The sequence below is a fragment of the Pongo pygmaeus genome, chromosome 9 (assembly GCF_028885625.2).
Source record: "Pongo pygmaeus isolate AG05252 chromosome 9, NHGRI_mPonPyg2-v2.0_pri, whole genome shotgun sequence".
Taxonomy (NCBI): domain Eukaryota; kingdom Metazoa; phylum Chordata; class Mammalia; order Primates; family Hominidae; genus Pongo; species Pongo pygmaeus.
Window position 1 is genome coordinate 45091255 of NC_072382.2, and position 13158 is coordinate 45104412.

The 13158-nt window shown below is 33.1% G+C and overlaps 1 protein-coding gene across 4 annotated transcripts in view; it reads right to left on the reverse strand.

Annotated features, from left to right (window-relative positions):
• Positions 1 to 1244: 1244 nt before the first annotated feature.
• Positions 1245 to 13158, reverse strand: part of SLC17A6 (solute carrier family 17 member 6) — a 44013-nt gene continuing 32099 nt past the window's right edge. For all 4 annotated transcript variants that reach the window (XM_063671063.1, XM_063671062.1, XM_054441340.2 and 1 more), the window contains 5 exons: positions 10562 to 10711; positions 5870 to 6002; positions 4657 to 4767; positions 4078 to 4205; positions 1245 to 3342 (listed from right to left, as the gene is read on the reverse strand). In XM_063671063.1, the coding sequence (XP_063527133.1) occupies positions 3007 to 3342; positions 4078 to 4205; positions 4657 to 4767; positions 5870 to 6002; positions 10562 to 10711 (858 nt within the window). In that variant the 3' untranslated portion in view covers positions 1245 to 3006. The remainder of the gene's footprint in view (positions 3343 to 4077; positions 4206 to 4656; positions 4768 to 5869; positions 6003 to 10561; positions 10712 to 13158) is intronic.

Sequence of the window (13158 nt, forward strand, 5' to 3'; positions counted from 1 at the left end):
CAGGCTGGAGTGCAGTGACCATTCACAGACACAAACAGTGTGTTACAGCCTCCAATTCCTGGGCTCCAGTGATCTTTCTATCTCAGCCTCAGGAGTAGCTGGAACTACAGGCATGCTGCATCTCTCCCAGGTAAGAACAATTTTCTTATGAGAAATGTAAACTTTTTGTTATGGAATTGGAGAAATTATATAGTGTTCAATTCAGGTCATTTTTATTCCTATTACCAAGTTCTGCAGAGAATGGCTTCTGAGCCTCCTTAACAATTAGGCTGGGTCTCTGGCCATTGTTTCTTTATGCAGAAGATTGGAAGATGTGAGTGGTGGACATGGGTGTAGTGGTAGAAGCAATAAATGATCACTTAATTAACTCAAATGGAAACCTTCTTTAAAGAGAAAGTAAAAATAAATGCACAGCTAATCATCAAAATTTCTTTCCAATTCCATAACAATCTCTGTGTCCCTTGATCAAGTCTGTTCCTTTTATTGGCCTTCAGTGTTCTCATTCATTCAACAACAGATATCAATTAAATCATCTCCTAAATCCTCTGGGCAGTAAAGTTCTATGAGTCTTAGATTTTATAGATTCTATACATAGATTCTATACATATTTACCCCTATTGTCTTTTACATATCTATAAGATAGGGAATCTGAGCTAAATTATTTCCATTCCAGTGACAAAGACATTCTTTTGGCTGCCTTGATAAAGCTTGCTTACTGCTCATTGGTTTGACTGAAACATTATAATATAATGTCATTATACCATTTTAGCTTGATAAAGCTATCCAAACTGTCTGAATTTCTGTTTCTTCATTTACAAGCTGGGAATAAAAAGAGCACCTACTTTGGATGATCACTGTGTAGTTACATGAGATCCTATACCAAAAAATGACTAGGACAGTTACCTAGCACAGGGTATGTGAGCAATTAAAATTAGGTGGTAATATTGATGTGACCTGTTTTTAGTTTTTTCCTAAATTCTTCTTTAAACTTAGCAGCAGTTGTGAGAAAACTCATTGAAATCTGGAGTTTGACTCAGAGACCTATTTATTGATTTAAAATTCTATGGAACCACATTCCACACAATCTAAAGAATGCCGTGTTCTTTCATTAAATCCCCAATGGCTCAAAAGGTGGTTGTTGTTCTTGAAGCCTAGATTTGGCTTCATTGGGGCCTCCACCAGCTAAATTCACATTAAAGCTAAATACTAAATAAACCCAAATTAATGTATGATTAATGCACTGCTTTTTAAAAAAGGATAAATAGAGCATTTTATTAACACTTTTTTGCTGCAACAAAATGACAGTCCACATATTTTCATTCAACACAACAAAAGCTGTGATCACATTACATCACTTTGAGGCACAAAGCAAAGGGTATTTTTTTTTTCTTAAGGTAAAGAATGATTTGCATTTTTTAAACAAACTTTATGTTTTATATTTGCAGTAGCAGGGCCTCCAGTCACTAGCACAATACAATGAACAGATCAAATATCCAGAATAGACAAAATACACCAATAATATTTTGAGTTGAATTGGGAAATGTATTATCATAATTTTAGGACATTATAAAGAGGTCTGATGTTAGCTTTTTTAAAAGAAAAATAAAATCATTCCAACCACCCAAAAAGCTACTACAAGCAAAATGAAGGTAATATACAGACAGGAAATTTTATGCATTGCACTTATTGCTTGGTACACAAATGTTGCAATTCTTGTTGAGTTATATTAAGAAATGACAAGCAAAATGCCTCTTCCCCACCTAAAATTCTATGACTCTATGAAAGTAGAAATTGCAATTCCCTAACCCAACATTAGGTGTATGCTATTTTTGGTTTTGTGTGAAGATTGTTTATTATGTTTCTGTGTATGGACATGTATAAGATATATAGATATATATATAGAGAGACCATTTTAATATAATGTATTGTCCTATATATTTAAGACAAATATTTCTCAATAGGACTTTAAATAATAAAATTACCTACTTACAATATCTCTATGAAGTTAATCTTTTCATATTATATATAGCTCTGTGGCACAAGTTTCATATAGTATTTAATTATGAAGGAAGAAGGATATCTAAACCATTTTCTATTTCTTTGTTCTTAATATTGCATTTTAAGGGCTATATCTCCATAATAAATTTCTTATTAGATTCTTTGTGGTGTATATATCTCTTTTTTTTTCTAATGCAAATTACAACCAGTACAAAGTTGTAATAAAAAATACATTGAAGTTTATTTCTTTTTATATTTTTTGCAAAAAAGTTATGTGATATGCTACATGAAAAGTTTGATTTTATTGAAATGTGAACTGTTTCATACTGTTACGTAAATGGATGGAAGAACATGAAGCATACCCCTCAATTTACATGTTATCTTTCACAGAAATAAGTGTTTGTGCCCAAGCATTTCATAGAAAACACTGCAAGATATTCCTTTTGAGGACTAACAAAATAGCTCACATTATGCAATTCTAATAGTTATTTAGTACAACTTTGTAGCTGATAGTTCACAATGTACTTCTTTAATTGAGAGATATCCCAACTTCATGATTTTCACTTAATAAATGTCGCCTCTACTTGACGCAGCCAACTTCTGTGTGCTATCTTGCAATACAGTGTAACAAATATATAAGTGCATTTTGAATGATCAAGTAGCTTTGGCTTCTTAACTTTTGTAGGATGATATGTTGTGCTTTAGTAAATAGTGATGAGTTTTAGCTCATGTGAATCCAGTGGGTAACTACTTGTTTCTACAATTTTGACCAGTCAACCTTTAAGTCACAAATGCAAGAATGGATGACTTGAGTGGAAATGATGGAACTTCACAATTTTACAGATTGCACTTGATGGTAACCTCATGGGTTTGTTTTGTTTTCATTTTTACAGCAAGACTTGCCTGGTTGATATGCTTGCAAGTTTACATCACGTGTTTTAAAATTTTTTGTGCAATCACAATGAATTTAATCACAAACACTAAAAATAAATCCAGTAATTAGTTTTGTTATGAATAATCAACTTGGTCCTTATAGCTATGTGAGTCTTGTACTTCTCCTTTTACAAATTCCTCTTTCTTTTCCCAACCACTGGGCCAACCTCCATTGGCCTGTGTTGTGGCACCATAAGACTTGGTGGTACCATAATTTATATAATTTTGAGTAATGTCCCCTGTTTCTTCATCGAGTTCATCTTCATGAATAAATCCACATTTTTCTTCACTTGTTTCCTCAGGGTCTGCCCAGGGTTGTTTCTCTCCTGAGGCAAATATTGCATAAAATATAACTCCACCATAGTGGACTAGGGCAGCGATCAGGAAGACATACTGCCACTCTTCACGTGACTGCAGTGACAAAAAGCAGCACTGTGAGAACAGACTCCTCATGATTTAAATGCCTAACATCTTCTCTGAATGCACCATCACTGAGTTTTCATAAAACACTATATTTGGGAAAATCCATGTCCTGATTATGTAAAGCAAACACTCTATATAACACTTCTGTAAATCTATTACTTTTATTATTTAATGTTTTAAATCTAAAAGTTTAGAAATAAAATTCCAAATATATCTATGGTCTGCTGATTTTTAAAATATTCTTAATCTCTTTTCTTTTCCATTGATTTACTTATCTTTTTATTCCATTTCCTTTGTTTCTTTACTTGTAGTAAACCAGAATTTTAAAGCTCTGCATACACATGCAAGTACAAATAGCTGATGATATTATTCTTCTTTGGACAACTGCAGAGGAGTCTGAATTGAGGTTTACAAACAAAGCTCAGAAGACATCTGCTTGAGTATTTTAATAAGCTAGAGACAAAAGGGGTTTTTATAACATCAGGGGTATCAGAATTATCAAAAAGGGTTGAGAAACATATTGCTTATTCGTTAGGGAAATGGACTTTCTTGGAATTCTTAAAAAGATACCGTATTCTGAGCCTCATGTATATTTCCCACTCAGAGATGTGGTGACTGGACAAGAAAGAAAATGCTAAGGATAATATTTTAACTCTTTTCCAAAAAGATTATCATTTTGAGAAACTGTCTTCTATGACCAAACATCTGTTTTGACCATCTTACCTTATTCTTTGTCATTGCACCAACAATGATAGGACAAACCATTCCTGACAATGTGCCAACGCCATTCGAAATGCCCATTAAGATACTGGCATATCTTGGAGCAATATCCAAGTGGTTAACATTGAAACCTGAAATACACACATAAGTTTTGACTCAGGGCATCCTAAACTTCTTAGAAGTAAGTGCCTATAGAACCACACATCACAACTCCTTAAAATATACTGGGTACAGAACACGTGCTTAATTACTTTGTGATAATTTCTCTCGGGGATATAATGAGAATAGAATGAGATATGAATTCTTATCCAATACTTAATATGTGATGTTCACTCCACAGAGAGGAGGTAATGTTTTCTTAATAACAACAAAAAAAAGCAGTCTAGGAGGAAATTGAGTATTAACAAATCTAAATGTTTTCTAAATATTTTAATTTTTCATTTTCTAGTGGAAATATTTGACTATTATTCAACATATAAAAGATATATATGAAGATATCTATAAAAAGATAAATGTATGTGTCTTTTATCAGCAGTCAAAATCAGAATGTCCCAAGTATAAAGAAAAAAATATATATCTTACCAGATATAGCAAATCCACTGAATCCCACCGCAAGTACCAAGAATGAGATTGCTACCCCTCTAGTATGAGAATAGCCAACGACCAGGAGCAGTGTGGCTTCCATGCCAAAACCTTCAGAAGCAAACACATAGAAATTCTTCAGAAATTTTTGAAATTTTACCAATGAGCCAAAACTGCTAAAAATGTTCCAACTTATTGACCTAGAAATTCCACTTCAGAGAGTCTATCTTCAAAACTAATAATAATAATAATAATAATAATAATAATAATTTATCCTAGAGATTCATGAAGCTTTCCTTGTGTTTTAATAAAAACATCCAGGCCGGATGCAGTGGCTCATGCCTGTAATCCCAGAACTTTGAGAGGCCGAGGCGGGCAGATCACCTTAGGTCAGGAGTTCGAGGCCAGTCTGACCAACATGGAGAAACCCAGTCTCTACTAAAAATACAAAATTAGACAGGCGTGGTGGCAGGTGCCTGTAATCCCAGCTACTTGGGAGGCTGAGGCAAGAGAATTGCTTGAACCTGGGAGGCGGAGCTTGTGGTGGGCCGAGATCATGCCATCGCACTCCAGCCTGGGCAACAAGAGTGAAACTCCATCTCAAAAACACAAAAACAAACAAAGAAAAACATCCAAAACAACCTAAAATTTCAATGATGGTAAGAGGTGAGTTAGTTACAATAAATACAAATGGCATTATTATTTATTTTTTTATTTTTTTATTTTTTGAGATGGAGTTTCACTCTTGTCACCCAGGCTGGAGTGCAATGGTGTGATCTCAGCTCACTGCAACCTCTGCCTCCAAGGTTCAAGCAATTCTCCTGCCTCAGCCTCCCAAGTAGCTGGACTTACAGGCACCCACCACAACGCCCAGCTAATTTTTTGTGTTTTTAGTCGAGATGGGGTTTCACTATATTGGCCAGGCTGGTCTTGAACTCCTGACCTCGTGATCCACCCAACTTGGCCTCCCAAAGTGCAGGGATCACAGGCATGAGCCATCGTGCCTGGCCACAAATGGCATTATTAAGCTGTTACTTAAAACTAGGAGTTATGAAAAATTTGATGTAATATGAGGAAGTTATTTTAAGTGAACAATGAAGGCACAAATGTAATTGCATCTAAGTAATTTGATATGCGTAGAAAAAGTTATTCTCTCATGTAGATTAAACTGATTGAACTAAAAACATGTCCTTAGTGCCACTTATGTACTTACCACCACAATTCATGATCTTTCTCACTGTCGTAGTTGAAAGAATCTGCTTGCTTCTTAGAAAATCTGCAATTTGTCCCCCAATAGGCACAATAATTGTCATTACTAAGTGTGGCACAGCAGATAGCATACCAACCTGATGAAAAACAAGAAGGGGGAGAAATAGACATAACCGTAAATAATATGGGCAATTTAATGGCCTTTGTTTCTGAATCTGTCATCACATCTTTATGGACAAAGGAAGGAAAAATACTCTTTCCAAATGATCACTTACTCATTCCTAGAAAAAGTAATGCCTTCCACAGAATAAATGAGAAAAGCTAAATTTACTTGGATTCCTTTAGAAGGTTTTTTTTTTTTTTGCTATGTAATGCATCAGTAAATTTTGAGTATGAATCAACTCTTCTGATGTTGTTAAATGTGTTTGCACAAATACATCCTTAGTGAAAGAGAGGAAAAGTGGTGAGAGAGAGAGGAAAAATACATTTGTCACATCCTGAAGAGGCTGTATTTTAAATTCATGTTTAATTCATATGGGAAAGATGCATATTTGCACTTTAAATATGTATATCATGAGTTTTATAGCACAGACATAATTTCTATAGAGTAAGATCCCAGGTAATGCAGATAATTTCTTCAATTTTAAGTATTTTCTGTGTCAAATATCAATACTTGATCACATTTTTTATGGTGGCATATAGTTTCTGAATTAATTTCATGCTAAATAGCCTAATTTATAACTTTACCCACCAAGATCAGTTAAACACATATTTTTACCGTTACTTACACACAAAGCACTGTGTTCTAAGCATTACGGGGACAGTAAGTATACATAAAATGCATTTAAATTATGTATTACCACATACGTGGAGTTAATAAACTTTGAATGTAAACATATAAGGAAGTTTTTTTACTAAGCATACTTTGAAGAACAATTGTTGGCAGCTGGCATTCGTAATTTGTGTTTAAGTATGTCTTTCCAATTAGATTATCGAAGGTTTGAGACAAAGATTCCATTTTATTTTACACTGGTGTATAGTATGGTATCACAACCATGGATTTGAGTTGTAATAATTAATTGAGACAGTAAATGATTTCACAATAGGTTAACTGTTCAGCCTATATAATGATCTCTTCCATCCCAGATGGATGATTTTAATAGTGTTCTTATTAAATAAAAAAAATTTAGAGTCAGAAGACTTAAGTGATTGTGAGAGCCAAGTTTTGAATCAGTTCTACGTGAGTCGAAAGACTGGGCTCTTAGCCTTTATGCTTAGCACCACTGCCATGAGAAGAAAAAATCAAATAAAATCAGACAATATATATTAATGTGCTTAGTCTAGTACAAAACTTGGTATGTAGCAGGGGCTCAACAGGTACCTAAATAAAGATGTCAGGTAAACTGACATTAGAAAAAAAAATCATTATTGCTTTTGGGACTAGCATCCTGAGAAAAGTACAGGGCTTTTTATTCTTAATATGGAGTAAATATATTTCAAGCAGTCAATGTGTAGACAGAAACCTTCGAACAACAACAAAAACATTCTGAAAGACACTATGTTAGGATTTGTATAGAATTACATGGCGTATTTTTGGCATTTATAAAGGCAGGCTAAAAGTTTGGGAGTAACCACATTGCCTAAGTCCACATAAACGACTTGCATATTGACCCAGTATTTAATAACTCTGAAAAGTTTTTTAATTGAAAATCCTCTGTTATTTACTATCTATTTGAACAATCATTTTGACTACTTTGGATAAGAAAGGAACAAAGCTATGGTTATTTTTTCACACTTTCAGCAAAGGGTGTGCAAAGAACTATGGAAAATGCAAGGTGCTAACAACCTACAGGGTTAATGAGACAAGTTTTAGACTATTTTAGCATATTGATATAACATTTAAGGGTATTGACTCTCCTAGTTTCTTAAACAATATGTGGATATACTCTGTATTTGACCTCAAAAGAGCCAAAGAGGTTTCAAAAGTTTATGAGCTATTCAGTGGTCTTCTTGGCTTTTGGGGACTTATCATGAGTAATCACTTGACACATGATCAAAATGATCAAAACCTTCCTAAAGATCATGTCAATCACATACAAGTTTGCTTATTATTTTAAGGTTTTGCAAGGCTAGGATAAATGTTTTTGAGCTTGTAATTGATTTATTCTTCATAGAAACTCCAGGTAATTCGATTTTTGCCTCATCCTTCTTTTAGCTTTTCTCGGTCATAGTCTAGATCGTATGTCATCCTATCTGATCCACGTCTTGTTCAGAAATAGCAGCAAAGCACAGCCAGCCAACACTATTCTTCTCCTCCCCTAAATAGGAAGCTCAAAAGGAATGGATGTCTATTCTCATTTGGCTTGCCCCTATAATCTGACCTTTGAAAGTGCTGGTTAATCCTAGCACTGACCCGCTGATATGCCATTTTCAAGGGCCTGGAAATGTTACATATAAGCATAGGCTGATATAATAAATTATATATATATGTGTGTATGTATATATATATATATATATACTTGTTTTAAAAAATGAAAAAAAGTATTTACCTGATATATATTGTATTAGCCTATGCCAATATATAATGATATATATGTATATCTCAGTAACTAATATAATTAACTTATATAGTTAACTGATATAAAATCTATGTTACAATTTTATTTATATATACGGTGCTGTCTGAACTAAGTCAGTATACTTAGAGTGAGGATTAAGCCATTGCATTCGTGTTTTTTTCTGTAGGATACCCAATTTAACTAAAGTTGCAGAGAATGACCTTCCATGTAAATATTTTACTTACTTTACCTAAATTTGGCTGCACTTCTTAAATAATATCGTTATTATTTAATGGTATTAAGTTAATACCATTATTTAGAGATAAGAAAATTGAAGCCAATAATTATTCAAAACTCTGCCTAAGATTATATACCAATACTTTGTTGTAGAACTTAAATCTGAAGCCATGTCAGTCTAGACCCAAAGCAAATTCTCTATGTTCTCCATCATCTCCTACACAATTTTTTCAGCTAAGTCAGAATTTTTTAAACTAATCTAATTAGTATCTGAAGACCAATCTGTGTGTGTGAATTTATCCACAGTTTTATTTAAAAATATAACTAATGAATGAAATAAATCAACCCATCTGCTGGTTGATTTATAATTACTTTTTGCAAAATACCATTGCTTTTACTCAAGCATTCTCAATTAATTGGAGCTACAGGACCAAAATGACCACACAGTTTCATTAACATCAGTCGGCTTCCTCACTCTCCCCCCGAGAACTGGCTTTATTAATAGCCTGTCAGTATCATATTTGTCCTAGATTATGAAAATGGACTCACACCTCCAGCAGCCTTTGTTGAGAAGTATAACACCTCTCAGAGTTCCCAAAGGCTACCCTGGAATGTTTGATTAGCTCTAGAGAGAAGAGCTCTGTCTAAAGCAGCCATTCTTCTCGGGGATGGAGGAAACAGTTTCCTTAGAAACAGGAATTACAAAAGAGCTCTTAGAATAGCTACTCCTAAACTGAGGTTTTCTTCAGTCCCAGATTTCAGATAGTCTTTCAAGTAGAGATAGAATATGAATAGCGAGCCCAGCTGGACTTATGTAATGACATGAAGAGAGATAGCAAGACCATTGCCAGCACAGACAATGTATTCAGGACTTAGCAAAGGGCTTGGCACAGAGATGGCATTGAGCAGATACTCACTAAATACTTGAATGGATATATGATTTACCTGAATTTGAATGGCATAGTAAAGATAATTAAATAGAAATCAAAGAATCTTTGTCTAAACTTGATTTTGTTGTGCATTACTAGCGTGTCTTTAAGCAATTTAAATGCTTTCCCTAGTTTCTGTTTCCCCATCATTTCAATAGAAATGACGATTGTTGTTCAACAGGTCAACCAGCAAAGGTTGTTCATGAATATGAGAGTAGTTTCTAAATTTCGAGTTCCTATATAAATATAGAGTAGTATTTTTGTGTTCATTTTATCCTTATAGAAAATCTCAAAATGATTATATTCTCATAGCTCTGAACAAATGTCTGTGGAAGTTAGCATGCCGTATTCTAATTGGTAACTTACTTTCATGTTTACACCACCAAGCTGTGAGCATTTTGAGGACAGAAACCATGTTTTTATTTCTGCATCTCACATAAAGTTCTGCACATTGTGTTCAACAAATACTTGTTAAATTAATAGATTGAATGGACAAAATGTAAGAGTGTTTTCAGATTTTCTTTTTACAATCCTCATATCTTGTAGCTGGACGAGAGTTCTAAGAGCATTGAAGAATAATTAGATTGGAAATTAGTAAGTACAATTCTATTTGAATGGAATACTTTTTTTGTTTGTTACATTGTCTGTGACCTGAGACTCAAAGGGAGTTATGTTTATTTACAGGGAAAAGATTACACCGCTGCTCGCCCCAATTGGGCTCTAAGTTCCATGAAGGCAGAAACTAGGTTTGTTTTGCCTGTATTCTCAGTACCAGAGAGCAATTCTAGCAGACAATAGAATACAGTAGACAATGAAACATTTTACTTTGCTTCTATTTCCTAGAAGTTATTTGTTTGATGAATAAATGAATAATCTCTGAAAATTAGAAGATAAAAATTTTTGCAAATGGATTTAGTATTCACTTAAATACATAGGTAATCCACAATTTATATATGAATACATTTTACATACCTTGCTAATTTCAAATCCAAAGACTTCCTCAAAATATGCTGGCTGACTAATAAGCAATAAATAAAAAGTCCAGCTTCTGCAGAAGTTTGCAACAATTATTGCATAGACTGGCATGGATGTAAAAAACTTCCTCCATGGAGTCTTGAATTTCTGAAATTCCAAAAAGAGAGACATTATGACCATTTTAAATATTTTCCAACTTAAATGGGAATAATAGGTGCTTTGCATTTTCAGGATGTATATGACAGGTCGTAAGTAGGAGGTAGGAAGATGTAGTGAAGCATTAATTATAACCACCCAGTTAACCTTAGCTACATAAATAATCATTGGAAGAGAAAAAAAATAAGATCTCAATCACTGCAACTTATTAGATTGTTCCAGCTTTAGGAATATACAGGATTACCTAATTATAGAAAATTGATTCCAAAAGCATAGGTCCTGGTTAAGGTTTTTTTTCCATTTGTTTTATTTTTTTTAATGGTGATAGATCGTATCTCAGCAAAAACTCACTGCCACATCAGTGAGCTTGTGATATCCAAAACATTTCATTTAAAACGTTGAAAATCCAATGTATTCATGAAAAGAAAGATACAAAAACTTAAGAGTACAGTATTCTAGACCCTACCTGAAGTCAATTATTCTACTACCAATCAATCTAAGTCAATTATTCTACTATCAATTAATCATAAATTCTCTTGATAGCTAGTAGCTGTCACTATAAATTCTGTGACACTGGAGTTCAAGGTTCTATAAAACTCAGAACAGCTGGGTGAAAGCATTTGTCTACCCCCAGCGTACCTTTGGCACATAATTAGTTACTTAAAATATTCAAAGCATTCAACATTAACAACCTAAATATGATCAGCTTTGCATATGACCCCTTTAAAAAATTAAACCTAATTTTACTTAAAGTTTCAATGTATGCCAAAATGCAAGCAAGTATGTATTCTCCCCCAAGACTAATATTTTTAGCCATTAAAATATCTTTCATATTCCCCAGTTATTTCTCAATTACTTTATTCTGAACACCAAAATACTGTTTGGTGAGGAAACAGTAGCCTAAAATAACTTTGTTAAAAGCTAACTTGGGATCCTTGACCTAACTAAATTACTGAAAGAGGAGGCAAACATCTTTCACGTGGATTTAACAATTATTCCTGAATGGAAAACTTCATAATTGCTAGTATTGGTTGTGGCTGTAATTAAGCCCTTTAAAGATCCTTTAAATGCAACACAGTAGGAAGTTATGATGTGGTGATCATAAATATATGCAAGACAAAAAAGAAACAAACAAAAACAAAAATTTGTCCTAATAATATGTAATGAATTCTGTGGCTTTGGATAAACAATTTTAGTGGCAGTGACATAAATGGGTTCCAAAAATACAGTTTTTAAAAAGAAATCAATATTTTCTGGGAAAATAATTCCAGATGAGTACACTTATTTCAGAGATAATAAAAATGTCAGAAGACAGAAATGTCTGCATTATGGTATTATGTTAGCATAAGAAATGACTCCAGAATACTATTAAAACTAAAAGAACTTTTCCCTGCTGGGCAAAGATCCTTTCATTCATACCAGGATCATCTTTCCTAAGAACTTTATTCTTTACATGGTAAAGCACTTCATAAAAAGCAATAGAAAAATATCTTACCTTATGCCTTAAAAAATTATTGGGGGATTAAAGGGAAGATTATGGTATTCTGATAATGTTCTATTTATTGAACTCGCTGTTTATGTTTAGCTTATACAAATTAAGCAAGCTGGTTGTTTATATTAGTGATTTTTTTCTGTACATATGCTATATTTAAATATATTTTTAAAGAAAAACAGATTTAAAAGACTGCAATAAGCTGCAATGTGTGATTCTTAATCAAATTCAGATTCAAAACAAATAGCTAAAAGTAAATTTGAATATAGATTAGATATTAGAATATAGACGGTATTAAAAATTTGAATATGATGTAGGAGTTAAATGATGATACAGAATTGTTTTTAATTATGTTAGGTGTGATAGTAGTACTGAGATTGTGAAGGAGAATATTATTTTTCTAGAGATACATATGAAGTATTTATGGATAAAGTATTTTGACGTTTTATTTACTTTGAAATAGTTCATCGAAACAAAAGTGAAATAAATATGACAAGACGATAATTGTTACACCTATGTGATGAGTATATGATATTCCTGTCAGTATTCTTTCTCCTTTGCTGTATATTAAATTCATTCACAATAAAAAAAGTTCAAATTAACTAAAATAAAAGTTCCATTCCCACATAATCTCATTTTAAAATTTACTTTGAAGCTACAGGAACATATGAAACATCAGTAAGCAGTAAAATATTGTGTTTACAAAAGCAGTGAGGTATAGGAAGTGGGGAGCTGAAGATTATGCTGTTTTTTCATTCTCCTGCTGTTCCTTCTGGGGTCATTTGTAGGAATTAGTTTTTACTTAGGCAGAATTTCTGATTATTTTTAAAATTTATCTCTAATCTAGACATATGACCTCTCAAGAACTGGCAAATAAAAGAACATAATGAATTAATAGGATATAGGCTGATCACATTAATTTGGGGCTAGAAATTGAGGCTAAACT